Source organism: Myotis nattereri (genome assembly GCF_964212035.1).
Source record: "Myotis nattereri genome assembly, chromosome: 3".
NCBI lineage: Eukaryota > Metazoa > Chordata > Mammalia > Chiroptera > Vespertilionidae > Myotis > Myotis nattereri.
This window is the reverse complement of record NC_138077.1, coordinates 153405996-153425163: the sequence shown is the minus strand read 5'-3', so window position 1 is coordinate 153425163 and position 19168 is coordinate 153405996. Positions and strand designations below refer to the sequence as shown.

The 19168-nt window shown below is 44.0% G+C and overlaps 1 protein-coding gene across 2 annotated transcripts in view; it reads right to left on the bottom strand.

Moving 5' to 3' along the window:
* Nucleotides 1-14749, bottom strand: part of LPAR3 (lysophosphatidic acid receptor 3) — a gene marked incomplete at its 5' end in the record, with an annotated part of 74296 nt that extends 59547 nt beyond the window's left edge. The window contains 2 exons of one of the 2 annotated variants that reach the window (XM_081086610.1): nt 2170-2932; nt 14720-14749. In XM_081086610.1, coding sequence (XP_080942736.1) covers nt 2170-2932; nt 14720-14749 — 793 coding nt within the window. Of the gene's footprint in view, nt 1-2169; nt 2933-14719 lie in introns of those variants that run through there. The other variant, XM_081086611.1, reaches the window with a different exon arrangement.
* Nucleotides 14750-19168: the final 4419 nt, after the last annotated feature.

Here is a 19168-nt window from a genome sequence, read left to right as displayed (position 1 = left end):
AAGGAGTAACAAAAATAATAATAAATATACCAATAAATAAATACTAGTTAACAAAAATAAATCCTGAGTTGGAAATTATTTTAACAATCACGCTGTGTGTCTGCTGATCTGTAAATCTTACTAGCAGTTTTAGGACATAGAGACATGATGATGGTTTCCACACCACACCGCAGACACCCTATTTCCTCTAATGTGGATGGTTTCCTGAGAACTCATTTTTTAATTCCTTTACATTGGGACTTGGCTGTGCTCCTGGGTCTCTCACTAACAGTCCCCCTTGCTGCAGCCATGGTGAGGAAAGGCCTCCAAACTTCAAATACAAGGCCTGGGAAACCACAAAGGTATCTGCCCACACATCCCAAATTCTACCTGCAACCCAGGACTGGAATTGGGGGACAACAAGCCATCTGCCATAGAAAAAACAAAATGAAGGGAACATTCTTTGCACTGAATGTGACTTCATGGTACAGGGCTCACAGGTCAAAGCAAACTTCTCAGAAGTTGTCCTAAATCCTCCCCTCCATTTTCTTCTTCATTTTGCTCGGATCGGGCTCGTGGCTACACTAAATTCAGTCTTCTCAAGGTCCTTATAATACGACCGCTCTGCTAAACCCCGTAAGCTCATCGGACTCCATGTCGCAGGAGGACTCCGCTGCTGATACTGCCTATCCTCCAGGGCTTCCCGCTCTTGGCTTCTGGGCCACCAGATTCTCCAGGAATTTCTGGCTACTCCTCTGGGGCTCCTTCGCTGGCTGTCCCCTGCCTCCCCTCCTCCTCACGTTGGAGTGTCCTGAGGCTCGTTCCTGGGTCCTCTTCTCATCTCCATCCAGTCTTGTGGTTTAAAATAGCATTTCTTTCCTCAGTGACTCTCAAATATAGATCTCTCACCCATGCCTAATCCTGAACTCCCGATTCATACATCCCACTGCCTACTCAGTGACTCCACTGAGATGTCCAACAGATCCTTAACTTAGTCTGTCCAAAACCAAACTCCTGACTTTGCCCCCAATCTCCCCCTCTTCTGTCTTCCCCACCTCAGTAAATAACACTCCCCACCTTCCTCTCCTCTTCTCACTTCCTTCATCCCTTACCTATCAACTCTACCTTTAGAAACATCCAAAATCTGACCAGATCTCATCACCTCCAATCTGCCCTCTGGTCCCCAGCACTATCATCCCTCCTGAGTACTGAAAGCACCCTCGTAAGACATTCTCTCGTGTTTGCCCTGGCCCCACTGTAGCATTTTCTCAAAGCAGCAGCCAGAGAGAGGCCATCAAAACCTAAGTAGGATCATGACATGGTCCTAAATAATCTGAGTTGCCCCATTCTATCCTCAGGCCTCTGACCTAATCTCCTCCTCCTCTTCCCAGTTCACGCCACTCCAGCCACGCTGGCCGCCTCCTGTTCAGGCCCCTGTGCTTACTGCATCTTCTGCTTGGAACGCCCTTCCCCACCCATGAGCTTGGCTCCCTCAACACCTTCACGTCCCTGCTCAAAAGTCATCCTCTAGATCAGTGGTTCTCAACCTTCCTAATGCTGCGACCCTTTAATACAGCTCCTCATGTTGTGGTGACCCCCCAACCATAAAATTATTTTCGTTGCTACTTCATAACTGTCATGTTGCTACTGTTATGAATCGTCATGTAAATATCTGATATGCAGGATGTATTTTCATTGTTACCAATTGAACATAATTAAAGCATAGTGATTAATCACAAAAACAATATGTAATTATATATAGTGTTTTCCGATGGTCTTAGGCGACCCCTGTGAAAGGGTCGTTTGACCCCCAAAGGAGTTGCGACCCACAGGCTGAGAACCGCTGCTCTAGATGAAGCTGGTCCTCACCGTGCTTTTTGAAATTGCAAACTATACCTGCTTAGCACTCCTCATCTCCCTCCCCGGCTTTGATTTTCTCAATAAGATTCATCAACCTCTTATTTTATCAATGTTATCTTAAAATTTTTATAAAACTATTTTATTTCTCCCTATTAGAATACTCATTTTTGTCTTCCCCCACTAGTGTGTCAGCTGGAGGCAGGTGGAGATTTACACCTGTTCTCGTTCACTGCTGCGTTCCTACTACCTAGTAAGTGCCTTATACACAGTAGATACTCAATAAGTATGCGCTGAATGAATGGGAAAAATGATTCCCTGGGCTCCTCTTACCTAAGACAGTCATCACTGTCTTCATTAGCTTCATGGGGGTCCTCCGGCGGCTGATGGAGCCACTGGTATGTGGGGATAAGACGTTGGTTTTCCTCTTGACGTACATGTAGATCCGCAGGTACACCACGACCATGATGAAGAAGGCCAGGAGGTTGGACACAGTCCAGAAAATGAGGTAACTCCTGCTGTAAATGGGGGCCAGGGAAGAGCAGGTAGAGATGTCACAGAGGCAATTCCAGCCCAGTGTGGGGACCGCCCCCATAAAGATGGCAATGGCCCAGACAAGCAAAATGAGCAACGTCACCCTCTTTTTGGTCAGGTTGCTGTGGACCCGCATCCTCATGATTGACATGTGCCTCTCCAAGGCAATCACCAGCAAATTGGTCAGGGAGGCAGTCAAGCTAGTGTCCAGAAGCCCCTGGCGGAGAAGCCAGCGGTTGACGGTCAAAGTTCTTGAAACGGGGCCAGTGTTGAACATCAGGAATACATAGGCAATTCCAGCAAAGAAATCTGCAGCAGCTAGGTTAGCCAACAGGTAGTAGAAGGGGAAATGAAACTTTCTGTTTTTAATCACCGCTGCGATGACCAGAGAATTAGAAAAGAAAATAAACAGGCAGAAAAATGTTCCAACACATAGAACTATCACAAGCTTCGTTCCTGTCCAGTCATCGGCGGTGTCACTGTCAGTGTTGCTTCTGTTATAAAAAAAGTCCATCTGCTTATCATAGTGACACTCATTCATTGTGGAGAAGAACTGAACATCCTAGAAAGAAATTTAAAGAAGAAACAAATATCACTCTTTGCAAAATCAATCAATAAACCACCCCTTGCCCCTTGTCTGGCCAGCTCCTCTCAATCCTTCCAATCTCAGTAAATGTCCCTTGCTCCAGACCCTAACCCTGACCTCCTATCACAGCATTTATCTCACATGGGTAATTGTTGTCTGTTTCCCAGGTGAGGTGCAAGCTCAGTGAAGGAGTGGAAATGTCACCATTATAACCCCAGAACTTATATTCCCTGGCTGCCTCAAGACAGGTCTTTGCTGAGTGCTGGCTGAATAAATCAATGAATAAATGATCATGGAGGCAGCAGTAAGTCAAATATTCTGAGCCCTGCAATATCCACTCTGTCCTGGCAATGATTGCAGTACAGCATATTAATGCTTTCTCCTGGCAGTTTCCAGCTCATTTCTTATTTATGGGTTCTGTTCATTAATCAAAGGCAGGTTGGCAATGGCAGGCACATTCTTGCCAAGATAACGGGTGTTGAGTTACTTTTCACATGACCAAGTGGCTTCCCCAAGAGTTCAATTTTCCACCACTCAGATTCCACTCCTTGATCTTGCTTTTGCCATCTCTTGGTTTCAAGTACAATGACAACACTCACTTGACAAGCATGTGGCACAGGCTGGAGACTGGTCTCAATACTCCTTCCTTACCTTGTTGTTTACTTCTTTCTTATTCTCCTAGTCCAACCTGTACCAATGCGAATTTGTTTACTGGATATTCCAACTCAATCGCTTTGAGCCAGTTTCCTTCCCTGGGCTCTCTTCAACACAGTAGGTGGTGGGAGGGCAGGCCTTCATGGGCAAGACTGAGATCTGGAGTTTGGACAGAAGTCCAAGGATGTGAGAACATAACTGCCAAGCAAGGGCAAATCCTCAGGACATGCGTCTGAAAGTGGACCCCAACTTGGGGTATCAGGCAGACAGGCAAGATACTAATCTCAGCTCCAAGATCTCTTGGACCCCAAAAGTGAGGGCTTTTGGCCAAGAAGGGTCTGGGCGCAGGCTCTAAGGTTGATTGCCCATCCTCCTATCCATGGTGGGAAGACCAGATGTTCTGCCTCACAAGGGTCTGGGTATAGCCATGTAAGTTTCTATCAAAGAAGACCAGGGTTGAAGGTCCGGAAATCTAGCGTCTGGGGAGAATAACCATGGTCTCCCTCACAAGGAATGGGGCTGCAATGTATTTGCGGGAGATCCAGTAGGCTCAGGCCCTGAGCAGTTCACTGCTGGGAATGAAGTGGTTCTAACAGCAAAAGCTTCATGGAAATCCCCAGCTTTTCAGGATCTTATAAATTCTGTAATCCAATACCACATACAGAATCAGGACAGGCATATCAGATATCAGTTTACAGGACTACGAAACAGAAATGTATCTTGGGCAGTCTTCTTTTTATTTACATTTTAATGACATATGATACCTTTAAATGAATTGGACACATGCCTCTCTGCCATAGCAAATGGAAGGTAAGAATATGACTTTATATGCTTAAAATAAATAAACTGAGAGTGGTCTCAAGAGACAAATAGTTCTAGTGCCTTTCCATTGCAAGGAAGGGGACTCAATTTTAACAATGACAAAACAAAAATTACTCTCTTTCAAACAGCAATCAGGCTATCAAACCCCAGAAGGAAAGTAGGGGAGGGCGGGGGTAAGGGGAAGAGATCAACCGAAGGACTTGTATGCATGTATATAAGCCAAACCAATGGACATGGACAACAGGGGGATGGGAGCATGAGTTTGTGTGTTGGGGGGAGGTTGGGGGTTAATGGGGGGGATGAGGACACATTTGTAATACCTTAACTAATAATAAAAAAAAAAGAAAAAAAATTACTCTCTTTCGCAGGATCCACTGGTATTTAATTGGCAATACAGATAACTCCATACAACAGGCCAATATATCTACATTTTAGTGTGATAATTTTCTAAAATTAAAAGTATAGATATATTTGATCATTTTAATAGCTTCCTAATATTCAGTTTATGAATACACCACACTTTATTTAACTGATCCCTAAATGCTGGACACTTAGGTTGTTTCTAATATGTTGCTTTCATAAGCAAGGTTACATTCTTGTGCATTAATCTTTACATACTTGGCCAATTATTTCCTTAAGATTAATCCATAGATTTCAAGTTGAAGTAATTCATATAAATTTATTTAAAGGTTTCTGATACATATTGTCAAACTGTCCTTGAGACAGATTGTGTTTCTAATTCTACTAGCAGCATATAAGAGTTGAGTAGACAATACTAATCTATAAAATTAAATATCCAAGGAGAAAATTCAGCTTTCAACAATGTTGAAAATATATAGAAATTCAAGACAAACAATAAAAAACACACATGAGAAATTTTAATGATGCAATTAATATGTGTCCTTTCACTAATGAAAAATAATGTATTTTATTTTGCTATATGTTCTAAATACCTAAGAGAAACACATTTCTAATTTTAAATTATATCTTTGATTAATTCATCAGTAATGTCAAGATTAATATGTCAGGAAGATGTTGGAAATATAATACTACCAAAAAAAAAAACAACCAAAAACACACAACACTTTAAGGTTTCCCAATTTCCTTCCGAAGGAGTCTTAATATTTTAGTTTGGGTTCATAAATTTGGTTGCATTTGTAATTATATGATGTCTTAAAACCTCAATGATTTTTACTTCAAAAATCTTCAAATTCAACTTTCCTCCATAAAAACTGAAATGGCACATTCTTAGACATATTTTAACAAAAATTGTCCTGAGACTGAGAAGTAGTTTTGTCTGACAAAGTAGAGAAACCATGATTAGCCAGAACTTCTGCCAAGCAGCTCCCTATCTCTCAGCCTTGAATTCTACTTTTGGGTGAAACATATATAGGGAATTGGTTAAAAATATTCCAGAGGATAGAATATTGTGCAGCCATTAAAAAATCATATTTACCATGAAGTAGTGGTAATATGAGAAAAAAATATGCCATTATTTTAATTACAAATAATTATATATTAGGTATATGTATACCTATATTTATATACATATATACATACATAAATATCTGTGATGTCTTGACTATTTTTTTAAAGATACAGAAAAAATATAAGAAAAAGTCTCGAAGTGTAATATTAAGAATGGTGGAATTGAGGGTTATTAAAAAATTCTTTACAAATTTTTCTGTTCAACATTTTCTGTAAAAAATAGGCTTTTAAATGCTACTTTAAAAGTTCTGTCTGAGAAGCACACATTCTACTTAATGCATTCTACCTTTCTTGACAACTACAGTCTGAAATATCAAAATTAATGTTCAAAAGAAAAGCCACAAGGATTCACCTATGTTCATTATTACTACATTTATCAGCAAAGCACACTTTAGAGTTTTTCAGTGATAATGAAAATAAAATGGTTTTCTACTTAAAGCTTCATGTAGCCATAAAACCTTATATGTTGATAACTAAACAAATCAGGACATCATTTCCCCCAACTCTCCTATAAAACATTTCCTAATGCAATCATCCCGGAGCTCCAAAAATGAATAACTGGAAGTTTTGTAAATTAGTAAATACTTTTGATTTTTTTCTCCTCTGCCATATGCTGCCAAGCTTGTTGACCATCCCAGTACATATCAACTATAGATCATCATATTTTCTTAGCTGGAAATTACCAAAAACTTTGGTGAACTTACAACAAATGATCAGATTTATCATCTCTTGATCCCTCTCAGACCTTAAGATAAGATTCTGTGATCCTCGCCTAAATACCCCCTTCACAGAAATATCCCCTTCACAGAAATACCTTCTCTGACCAATCCAAAGTAACTCCACACTGAAGCTATAGAACCCCTAGAAGAAAACATAGGCAACAAACTCTTTGGCATTTCTCTTAGTAATATCTGTTTGGATGTGTCTCCTCAGGCAAGGTCAATAAAAGAAAAATTAAATAAATGGGACTACATCTAACTAAAAAGGTTTTGTACAGCAAAGGAAACCATAAACAAAATGAAAAGACAACCTATAAAATGACAGAAGATATTCACAAATGTTATCTATAATAATAAAAGCATAATATGCTAATTAGACCAGACTTCCTTCTGGACGACCTTCCGGATGAAGCCAAGGCTGTGAGAGAAGCTGGGTCCCAGGAGCCAGAGGGAAGCTGGTGCTGGCAGCTGGAAGAAGGAAGGCCTACTCTTGTATGAATTTTGTGCATCGGGCCTCTAGTATATCTAATAAGGGGTTATAACCAAAATATATACAGAACTCATACAACTTAACACCAAAAGACCCAAACAATTCAAATAAAAATTTGGGCAGAGGACCTGAATAGACATTTCAGATGGCCAACAGACATATGAAAAGATGTTCAACATCACTAATCATCAGGTAAATTAAAACCACAATGATATATCACTTCACATCTGTCAGAATGGCTATCATGGATAAATCAACAAATAAAAAGTGCTGGTGAGAATGGAGAAAAGAGAATCCTCACACTGTTGGTGAGGTTATAAATTGGTATGGCCACTATGGAAAACAGTATGGAGGTTCCTCAAAAAATTCAAAATAGAGCTGCCATACAATCTAGAAATTCCACTTCTGGGTACTTATCCAAAGAAAACAAAAACACTAATTCGAAATGATATATGCATCTCTATGTTTATTACAACACTAGAGGCCCAGTGTACAACAATTTGTGCACTCGGGGGGGAGGGGGTCCCTCAGCATGGCCTGTGCCCTCTCGCAGTCTGGGACCCCTCGGGAGATAACACCCTGCTGGCTTAGGCCTGCTCCCGGGTGGCAGAGGGCAGGCCCAATCCCTAGGTGCAGCCCCTGGTCGGGTTCAGAGCAGGGCCGATGGGGGGGTTGGGGCGCTGCCCCCTGTCATGCACAGAGCAGGGCGGATTGGGAGGTTGCGATGCCACCCTCAGTCATGCTCAGGGTAGGGCCGATTGGGGGGTTAGGGCACTGCCCCCTGTCACACTGAAGGCAGGGTCGATGGGGAGGTTGCGGCGCCACCCCCTGTCACGCACAGAGCAGGGCCGATCAGGGGATTGGGGCGCCGCACCCTGTCACACACAGAGCTGCAGGGTGATCAGGGGGTTTGGGCGCTGCCCCATCACGCTGATCCCGGTGCCGGGAGGCATATCACCCTTTTACTATATAGGGTAGAGGCCTGGTGCACGGGTGGGGGCCGGCTGGTTTGCCCTGAAGGGTGTCCTGGATCAGGGTGGGGGTCCCCACTGGGGTACCTGGACAGCCTGGGTGAGGGGGTGATGGCTGTTTGCAGCTGGTCACACATCCTTCAGGGTTGGGGTCCCAACTGGGGTGCCTGGACAGCCTGGGTGAGGGGATGATGGCTGTTTGCAGCTGGTCACATACCCTTCAGGGTGGGGGTCCCCACTGGGGTGCCTGGCCAGTCTGGGTGAGGGGCTGAGGGCTGTTTTCAGGCTGGCGGGTGACTGAAGCTCCCAACTGCTCCTTTCTTTCTTTCTTTTTTTTATTCTGGGACAGCTTTAGCTCTGAGGCTTGGCTCCAGCTCTTAGGCCTCTGTTGCTGAAAGTAGGTTTCTGGCCTTTGCTTACAATGTTTCGATCCTGCTGGCTGAAGCCTGGCGGACTAAAGTAGGTTTCTGGGGTTTTGTTTAGCTTCTATATTTGTTACATAGTTGCTTAGAGTTGCAGGGGCAGGCAGGAACGTTGGAGTCCTCCGTCACTGAAGCAAGCAAGCCTCATGCTAGTTTCAAGCTGCCTGGCTGCCAGTCGCCATCTTGGCTGGCAGTCAATTTGCATATCTCGCTGATTAGCCAATGGGAAGGGTAGCAGTCATATGCCAATTACCATGTTTCTCTTTTATTAGATAGGATAGCTAGTAATAGCCAAGATATGAACACAACCTAGATATCCATCAGTAGATGAATGAATACAGAAGTGGTATTTACAAGATGAGACAAAAGTAGATTTACAGTTGTGAGTATGAGAAACATAGAGTTTATTCTTGTATTATCAAGTATTAATTATTATATTAATTTCCATAAGGCAACTGTAAACCTATGTTTGCCCCATGCTGTATATACAGTAGAATATTATTCAGCAATAAAAAAGAATGAAATCTTACCATTTGCAATGACATGGATGGACAGAGTGTATAGTGCTAAGTAAAATAAGTCAGACAGAAAAAGACAAATACCATATGATGTTACTTACATGTGGAATCTAAAAAAAACCCCAAAAAACCCACACACAAATGAATAAACGAAACAAAACAGAAACAAACCCATAGATATAGAGGACAAGCTCATGGTGGCCAAAAGAAAGTGGGGAGGGGAGTAACCCTACAGCTCTCACGACCAGAGAGCCTGTTGTAGCTTCACCAAAGCACCTATCATCTGTTACCTATTTTCTTTTGTGTTTATGCATTTATAGTCCAGCCCCCACCCTAGACCAACCAGTCTGCTCTTGGAGTGCGGGCACCATGCCTTTTATGCTCCTGTTGATAACGTCAACATTTGTGGAGTGAATGAATGAATCTCCGTCCTACACTATCTCTTCCCCTCACTAAAATGAAAAGGTTCAATTAAATGCCTTTGCTGACTTACACGTCACCCACTAAATATACCAATTAGGGAACTCCTTACTTATTAACTACTTGTTCTTGGTTTAGTTACTATCTCTACCTCATTATTACTACTGCATGTTTAATTGCTAATATTTGAGTGGTTACTTTGTGTCTGGTGCCGGACTAAGCATTTTACATGGGTCTCATTCAGTCCTCCCAGAAATTATGTAGATGCTCTTATCGTAGCCATTTTGCAGAAAAAGAAACTGAAGTACCCTTCCCCGAGGTCACACAACTAGTGAGTGGAAGACTCAGGCAGCTGTGCTCCCAGCCGCACATGCTTTTCTGCAACACTAAACATTCTCCCTCTACAGACAAACAAAACACCAGACAGACCAAGCGTCACTTAAAATAACTATAGAATGACCCGATCAAATGACATTCAAAGACTGTCTTGGATTATTAAAAAATAATAATTGGGTATTCTAAGTGGTCTTTAGGGTTTTTGTTTGTTTTGTTTTAACAGCTCTAAGAAGCACAAAAAAAAAAAGGCACTTTTCTGCAAATATATTTTCAAATTTTAGAATAACAGTTCATATAATATGGTCAATATCAAGACAACATTAACATTGCTAAACTTTTATTCTGCCAAATCCCAGCTGTCTTTTTCTTCTTTTCTTTTATACTAAAAGTATAGAGGGCCTGTGTAGTTCTGACCCAGAAACAAAAGATGTTAGACTCTGGAGCTATTACCACAACTCCGAACTTCAGTAATTTAAGACTTCATGAAATGAAGGTTTAGAAAGTCTATATGTGGAATCCAAATGAAAACTTCATGAGCAAAGCTTTCATTTAGACTCTCCCAAACTTGATTCTTTAAAAAAAAAAAAAAGTCCAGCCAGCCCATAATGTGGAAACAATTATGAAAATTAAGACATCTGAAAACCACTCCAGCAGCTTTTATTTCTAGCTACATCTTATGAGACAAGTGGCTGCCGGCCTTTCGGCTGGCTTTCAAAGCCACTCTCCTCTTCCTCCTAGGAGCAATCGGGGTGCAGCCCAAGCAAGGTGGCTTGGCGCTGGGCATATTTTCTTCCCCTCTGGTCCACAAATGTAGAACAGTCCTCTCCGTTCTGGACTCCCAGACACACAGGAGTTGGAGGCTAGGTTAGCTGGCATGTTCACAGCCAGGAAAGAGACCACTCCTGCGTAAAAGCAAACACATTTGCTCACTGAAACCTCATTAATAATTCATACTAATGGAAAAATCAGGGTAGCCCGGGAGATTTAAACCTACATATGACCCCTGAGGTTCACTTTAGCCATTAATTTCTGGGTCTTTGGATTTGCTGATCACTCTTCCCAGAAGCCTCTTCTCCAGATACCCAAAGGACTCACATCTCCACCTCATTCCTGCTCAAATGTCACTTCATCAGCCATCCTCACCCTGCTGCACTTTTGCCCTTAGTGCTTTACTGTCCTCACAGCATTTCTCACTCCCTGAGGACGGTCCATCTCCGCATGCACTGAGGACGTCAGGGGTGTTGGGCTGTGATGGTGCATCCCCTGTACCTGGGACAACGCCCAGCAGGTAGCAGGCTCTCAGTAAACACTTGTTAAATGTAGAAGTAGATGAAGCATCCTGTGCACATGTGCCCGCACGCACCCTAACCGTTTACCCACACTGAGCACTATTACTTTCCTCCTCGGCACACTTTCTAATTTGGGTCTCAGAACTCTTTCATTTCCCTCTAGAGGCTTGGCTCCATCCCTGCTGGCTGAGAGGTGTGAGGAGGGGCGTTTGCCACCCTTGAACAGTGGCTTCATCGGAGAAAACAAGACAGGGTGGTCTGAAGGGCAGTCCCCACGAGACCTCTCCCTTGTCAGTATAGACATCAGAAACGAGGGCTCCTCCTTGGACCATAACTTCAAAAGAGAGGGGGACCCAGTGGCCAAAACGAGCAACAAAATCAAAGCATTATAACCCCAAGTATATAATAAACATCCAAGAGTCCATACTAATATAAATCAATGACTGAATAAAATAATGAATAATAAGTGAGAAAGGAGAGGCAAGTCTCCCATGCAGAAGAGCTGCAAATAAATGATGTAGCTATTGCACCCTAAAGGAGGGAAACATAACCCCCACTCCCTAAGTGTGGGCTGTGCTCAGAGACTTCCTCCCAAAGAGGGCAGTATGGAAAGGTGGCGGGGGCGAGGGGGTGGGAGTCACTTTTCAGTGGAGAAACTTGACAAACAGGACCTCAGGCGATTGAGGTCAACATCAACAGTGATAAGTGATGCTGCTAGTCCGTAATCTTAATAGAATGTTAAGAATGGCACTTCACTGTGTTATCTTCCTCCCAAAAGCCACAACCCCAGCCTGATTCTGAGAAGAACCTCAGACAAATCCCAATTGGGAGACAGTCTACAAAAGTCCTGAGCAGGACTCCCCAAAACCATCAAAGTCATAAAAACAAAAATCTGAAATAATGTCACAGCTAAGGGGAGCCTAAGGAGACATGACATCTCAATATAATGTGTACCGTGGATCCTGGAACAGAAAAGGGGCATTGGGTAAAAACTAAGGAAATCTGAATAAAGTATGGAGAAATTAATAATAATGTATCTATATTGGTTCATTAATTTTACAAATGTACATTAATGGAAGATGATAATAGTAAGAGAAATTGTGTGCAGAAGTGGGGGTATAAACTCAGTATACAATCTGCTCAATATTTTTGTGAATATAAAACTGTTCTACAAATAAATAATTTTTAAACTTTTTAAAAAAGATGGGGCAGGGGGAGGGGCTATTATCAACTCTACAACAGTCATTTAAAAAAAAAAAAATAAAGCCCATCTGTTTCATAAGCACTTTCTTTACTCTTTGCTATGATAAAATACACAGAGGGGTAGCAATTTGAGACTCAATTAAAAAGGGTGTTGCCTGTAATCAAAGCATTGGAAGCCTCTGCTGTTATTGGGTAAAGCTTGTATGTTCACTTTGGGGATGCCTGTGAAGTGAAGGGCTGTCACAAATCTGCTACACTTTCTTAATCAGAGGTTCTCAACCGGAGGGTCGCGGACAATGAAAATACATCCTGCATATCAGATATTTACATTACGATTCATAACAGTAGCAAAATTACAGTTATGAAGTAGCAACGAAAATAATTTTATGATGGGGGGTCACCACAACATGAGGAACTGTAGTAAAGGGTCCCGGCATTAGGAAGGTTAAGAAAGCTAAACTCAACCTTGCTAATGTTGACTTTCTTCAAGAGCCAATGGTAGCCTCAGGCAACACAAAATTGTTCTGATTTAGATCCCCGGTCCTCTACATAGAAACAGCTCTCCACACACACCCAGTGCCTCTGCATGGTGGTAAAGACAGCAGCCACAGAGAGGCAGGCACACATGGGGTGTGCTTGGGAAACGAGAAACTTCCGTGCCTCAGGTCATCTTCAGCTCAGAGGTGGTGCCACACAGGAACACTGCCTGAGCCTCACGGATAAACAGGTTCCCGTGTCAGCACAGTTTGTGGGCCCTTCCGGTCGGGAGGCCAGCCCGCTGTGTGTCCGCTGGTTCACCCACTGCTGCTTCTCTCCCCACGGAGTGGGCGGGTTTACAGGAGGCCCTGGTGCACACGCTCTTCTACCCTAGGACTTGTTTAATAAACAACTGTAATCAACTTTATTGTTCCCTGGATGTCACTGATGACTAAAGGCTGCCTTAAACCTCTTGATTAAACAGGAAAGCGAACTTGCAAACATACAGAACTACACCAAATAAAAGAGGTGAGACCCACATTTTATATGGGTCAGCAAATTGCTGGCTTAGTTTATCCAAATGTAAATATTTCATTGTGTTAGCTTTCTCTGTTATACAACTGTTTTTTTTACTTTTATATTGAATTTACTGGGAAGACATTGGTTAATAAAATTATAAAGTTTTAAGATATACTGTTCTATAAGACATCATCTGCATATTGTATTGTGTGCTCACCACGCCAATTATGTAATTTTAATCTCATCTAATTCATTAGGCTAGAAAGATGACAGATTTTGTCCTTTGACCATCTTAAAAGTAAATATGTCAATGGAAATTCTCAAAATTAATATGTATATATACTAGTAACATAACTGCATATGTTCTATTATATAGGAACAACCCTTAGACTATTGTGTAATCATGTCATTAGCTTTGGAGGAGGAGAAAATGCCAACATTTAAAGAGACAGTCTTCTTGTACAAAGAACGGTGTCACTCAGTGAAAATGTATTTTGAGAAATTTCAGTGCTTGTTCACAGCAAATAACTTTCCGTGAGAAGAAAATTAGATTTCTTCATGTTGCAAAATTGACAACAGACAAAACATTGGTCCGGACTGTTTGTCCTAATCCAGTGGTCAGCAAACGGCGGCTCGCGAGCCACATGCGGCTCTTTGGTCCCTTGAGTGTGGCTCTTCCACAAAATACCACAAGCGGGTGCGCACGTACAGTGCGATTGAAATTTCGTGGCCCATGCGCAGAAGTCAGTTTTCGGAAAGGAGATAGACGAAACAAGTATACAAGATGAATGTGGATGGGAGAGCTGGAAGGGGTTGACCTTAGCGAATGTACCTCAATCAGATTGAGGACGTTTTTAGCAAAGGCCAGCTTAGGAGTACCCTAATTAAGTTAATAACAGTGTACCTACCTATATAGTTTAAGTTTAAAAAATTTAAATGTAAAAAATTTTCAAAAGAAATTTCAGTCGTTGTACTGTTGATATTTGGCTCGGTTGACTAATGAGTTTGCCGACCACTGTCCTAACCTAACCATGGTCCTGCTTCCCCTTGCTTATTCCATTTCGTGACCCGTCTCCTGCCTCCAGCTCCAATGACTCTTGGTCTACATGGTTGGTTCCAAATAACCCCCCAGGGAGAGGTCAGTGGTGACCTGCAGTGATACCTCCATGCTCTGGATGCCACGACCGCCCAGGTTAGTGCCTGACAGAAGCCTGAACTCTGTACAGGAAGGGAAGTCATATTCCCAAAGCATGTGGCTATCGTGGGAAGCAATGTTTTAATCCAGGCCTCAGAGGCTGGCAAGGAGAATGGAGCTACTGCTAAACAAACAAGTCAGGGTCCCGGCAGGTCAGGACACAGGTTCATCACTAAAGCAGGAGGTTCAGAGCCACCCCCGCCCCCCGCAACCCCCAATCAACCCACCTCGCTCTCCCACCTGGGCCAAGCTGGTAGTCAAATAGCACATCTGTGTAAAGACAGGTCATAGAAACGCAGGGAAAAGGTATTTGAATGCTGGGCCTGATCCCATTGTTGGCCCCTCCAGCTCCACTCTCCATCCTCCCTGTGTTCTTTATTCTTCCGGGCGGTGAATCAATAGGCTTCCTCCCCTTCCAGCTCCCACCAAAGAGAGGCCCCGATGAGAGGCACAGCGACAGATCTGGAGAAGGGAGGAGGCTGAGGTAAGGATTCCCCCTGCTCCCTCCCTGCCTGGTGGCTGCAGGTTGGCTGGGTTAGCTCCTGTCAGGCAGCCTCTCCTTCTCCCTCCCCAGGGTTTCAGGCTGAGGGCTGTTCACTGCTCTATGCTGTTTCCAGCTCTGGGGCCTGCAGCTGTACCTTCTCTTGTTGGTTTACACGAACTCTGCCCTCCCCAGTTACCATTTGGCTGGGTCATCTGTTTCCTGTGGAACTCTGAGTAATACAGATGTCATGTAAAGCACATTGGAATACAACCAAAGTTATCTGCAAGGTTTTAATATGTCATGGATTTTCTTTTTTTTTTTTTAAATATATTTTATTGATTTTTTACAGAGAGGAAGGGAGAGAGATAGAGAGTTAGAAACATCGATGAGAGAGAAACATCGATCAGCTGCCTCCTGCACATCTCCCACTGGGGATATGCCCGCAACCAAGGTACATGCCCTTGACCAGAATCGAACCCGGGACCCTTCAGTCTGCAGGCTGACGCTCTATCCACTGAGCCAAACCGGTTTCAGCATATGGATTTTCTTAAATCTCTCAGTGAGATCTAGAACGCACAACTTTTCCTGGTTGTAAACATAACTCTTCGAGAAGGAAAGAGGAAGAAAGCCTCTTTCTGGCATGGACCGGTGGCACAATTCTGATGCCCTCCATGTCCCCTTGCACCTACCAGAACCCTAGTAAATTTCTCTACACATAGGGATCCAATAAATGAGTGACCTACCCACAGTGAAAGGGGTTACATAACACAAAGATGACTGCATTGGGTTTCAGCAGACCCCTGCATAGTGCAGCGTGCGCCCGAGGCCCAGTGCAAGCCAGGGTCAGTTCCAACCCTCCCTGTGTTCCTGGTCTTGTGTGCCATGGAAATAAGTGACACGGATTTGCATTCATTTGGGCCGAAGGATTCGTCAGGTTTGAAACAAGACACTGCAAAGAGGGAAGCAGTAGATTTTTCCAAGGGGACACTGCAGCCTGGTGCGAGCCAAAAGCAACACCGACTTAGCTGCAAGGGCTGCCTTTCGGTGGGCGCCACTGCTGCATCCTCCTGTGGCATTTCTTTTCTTTCCTTTTCTTTCTTTCTTTTTTTAAAATATATTTCAGAGAGTGAGAGAGAGAAACATAAATGATGAGAGAGAATCATTGATCGGCTGCCTCCTGCACGCCCCCTACTAGGGATAGAGCCCACAATCCGGGCATGTGCCCTTGACCAGAATCAAACACAGGACCCTTCAGCCTGCAGGCTGATGCTCTATTCATTTTCTAGGGCCTCCTGTGGTATTTCCAGTGGTGGGACTAGCCGTGGGGGATGTTGGGTACCTGCCACTCTCCCAGAAGCTCTGTAGTTTGTAGCCCTGGGGAAGATGCTATAAATTCAATAGGTCTGTAGTCCCTGGAGACACAAAAGCCAGACAGAGTCCCTGAGTAGTCAAAAAAGCTTGGGGGCTCGGGAATAAGCTGGTCCCTATTCCATCCTGAGCCTCATTGTATTCTAGCATTTTTCACCTCTGCTCTTCTGCCTGATCCTTCCAACAGGAATACAAACACCAGAGGCAATCAGTCCGAGATGTGGAACCTATACAAATCTGGACCTTTTGTGCATGCATCACTGATCCTCCTGAAGTGGCTCTTTATTTACTAGATTCAGACTCTCTCTCAGCCACGAGGGAGGGAGGGGAATCCTGGCTGTGCACCATGGTAGTATTTTCTGCCTCCATGCCAGCCTTTACCACCGGACTGTGTGCTTCTGAAGGGCTAGAAGAGTCTGACTCATGTTTGTGCCTCGATGCCCAACATGGAGCATGTAGTCGATGCACAGCCAATGCTTGGCTCGCATGGTGATTAGCTGCAGTGAGCTGGTTGGAAGTGGAGACGGAAATCTGATCACATTGTACTGAGTAACGCTTGGGCGAGATGGAAGTAGAAAGATAGTACTGTATAGGCTATTCTTTCAAGAAATCTGGTTGAAAAATTCCTGGAACCTCTCGTATGGTACACAGCATACGTTATTAAATATTTATTGGTCTTAACCTCATTTATGAATCTGCTGGGAGCAGAACTGGCATTATCTCCCTGTTCTTTGAAGCACAAATGCACAAACTTGCTTGTCATTGGCACAGAGTAAAAATGTGTTCAATTTGACTGGATAATTCCCAAATCCCGTGTGCAGCCCTCTCTTTCTTTAGTTTGTGGAAATCGAGGAATAGTTGTTCCCATCTTGAAACTCCCCTGTGAGCCTGTGTGGCTCTGGACCGCACCCCACTGTGCTCAGCATTTCCCCTCCTGTTCTTCCACCGCCTTGCAGCGTGCGCATCCTGGACCCAGTCCCCAGCCTCCCTTAGTCCCGTTCAACTTTCTTCCACTTGAACTACTATTGCTTCAACTATGTCCTCTCTGTGATGACTCCCGAATAACGGCCTCACGTCCCCTCTCTCTCAGGCTGAGCTCCCACACTGCCTTCAAAATAAACAAGAAGTGAGTCGCCACGAGGGTAGCAGGTATGCAGGTTGGAACTCAGTCTCCCTCAGCTCCATGAGGAGGCCACACTGAGGAATCGAGCTCCAGTTTAAACACCAGGCTTCTAACGCAGGGGCCTGAGACGATGCCGGCCTCGGGCCTCACGGGAGTCCGCAGGAGCATTCACAGACGGGCAGAGACCTTTGGAACCGGAGAGGGTTCATCCCACTCACACTGGCCAGGACCTTTCGTTCCCCCCTTCCGGTGCTTTGCTTGGGCTCAGGGTGGACCCTGGGGCTCCCTTCCCTGGCGCCCCACTGGGGCCTGACCATGGGAGTGCTCAGACCTGCAGAGAGCTCTGCCCAGCACCTCATGGGTTCTAACTCAGTTCCAAACCCGGGTATGTGGTTTCTGGACTTCCCCTGAGAAGGGTGCTCAGCCTCTTTTCACGTGAACTCCCCCTGTTAACCTCACCACACCACCAGCCTCAGACCTCAGGCTCCCTTTTCTAAGGAACCCTGCTCTGGGTGCGACACCAAACTCAGCTGTTCGAAGTCGTTAGTAATTGTATATTGCCCTGAAACTCCTCTTGTAATTATTTTTTGTATCATTATTTGGCTTTATGTTCTATAGCACAGACTGCTAAACTGTGTTTTCATTTTCTTACAAAGTAATAAACTCCATTTTCCAGACTTGGTAGCGAGGGTGGCCCGTGACTAGGTCCTTGGCCAACGGAAGGTGAGCCCCAAACACGGAGTGTGTGCTCCTCCGTGCTCTCTCGTCCTCCTGCAAGTTGGACTCAAACAGGCCTATGACCCAGCCTTGATGGCTCAGACCAGGCCAAGCCGGAAGCATGACTCCAAGTAACACACGAACTAGTTTCCACCAATGAGGAGATAAGCACAGGAATTGTGCATGAGCACTTACGAATGTTGACTGCTTTTGGCATTACTCTACAATACAAGGGGGTGGTCGGTGGAGTATAAAGCAGAAGCACTGCCCTTTGGCACAGTGGAGCTAAAGACACCAGTCTGTAAACGACGCGATTTCTGAAGCACGGCCCTTGCAAATGGTGGAGAAATAAGAAGCAAGGAACCCTGAACCTGAACTGCTTAGCTAGCCTGGTTAACAAGAGACAAATAAACGTTTGTTTTCATCAAGTCACTGTGTTTGGGGGCCTCTCTGCCTAAGAAGCCTGTAGCTCTAGGACAGTGGTTCTCAACCTTCTGGCCCTTTAAATACAGTTCCTCATGTTGTGACCCAACCATAAAATTATTTTCGTTGCTACTTCGTAACTGTAATGTTGCTACTGTTATGAATCATCATGTAAATATCTGATATGTAGGCTGGTCTTAGGCGACCCCTGTGAAAGGGTCGTTCGACCGCCAAAGGGGTCACGACCCACAGGTTGAGAACCGCTGCTCTAGGGCTGTGATGGCGAACCTATGACACGCAAACTCATTTTTTTGGTTGATTTTTCTTTGTTAAATGGCATTTAAATATATAAAATAAATATCAAAAATATAAGTCTTTGTTTTACTATGGTTGCAAATATTAAAAATTTCTATATGTGACATGGCACCAGAGTTAAGTTAGGGTTTTTCAAAATGCTGGCATGCCGAGCTCAAAAGGTTCGCCATCACTGCTCTAGGGGAAGGTGTTGGAAAGAAACAGAATGTGAGCTGGGGGCTCCATGCAGCTGTCAGCAAGGCAGTTCAGGAAAGAGATG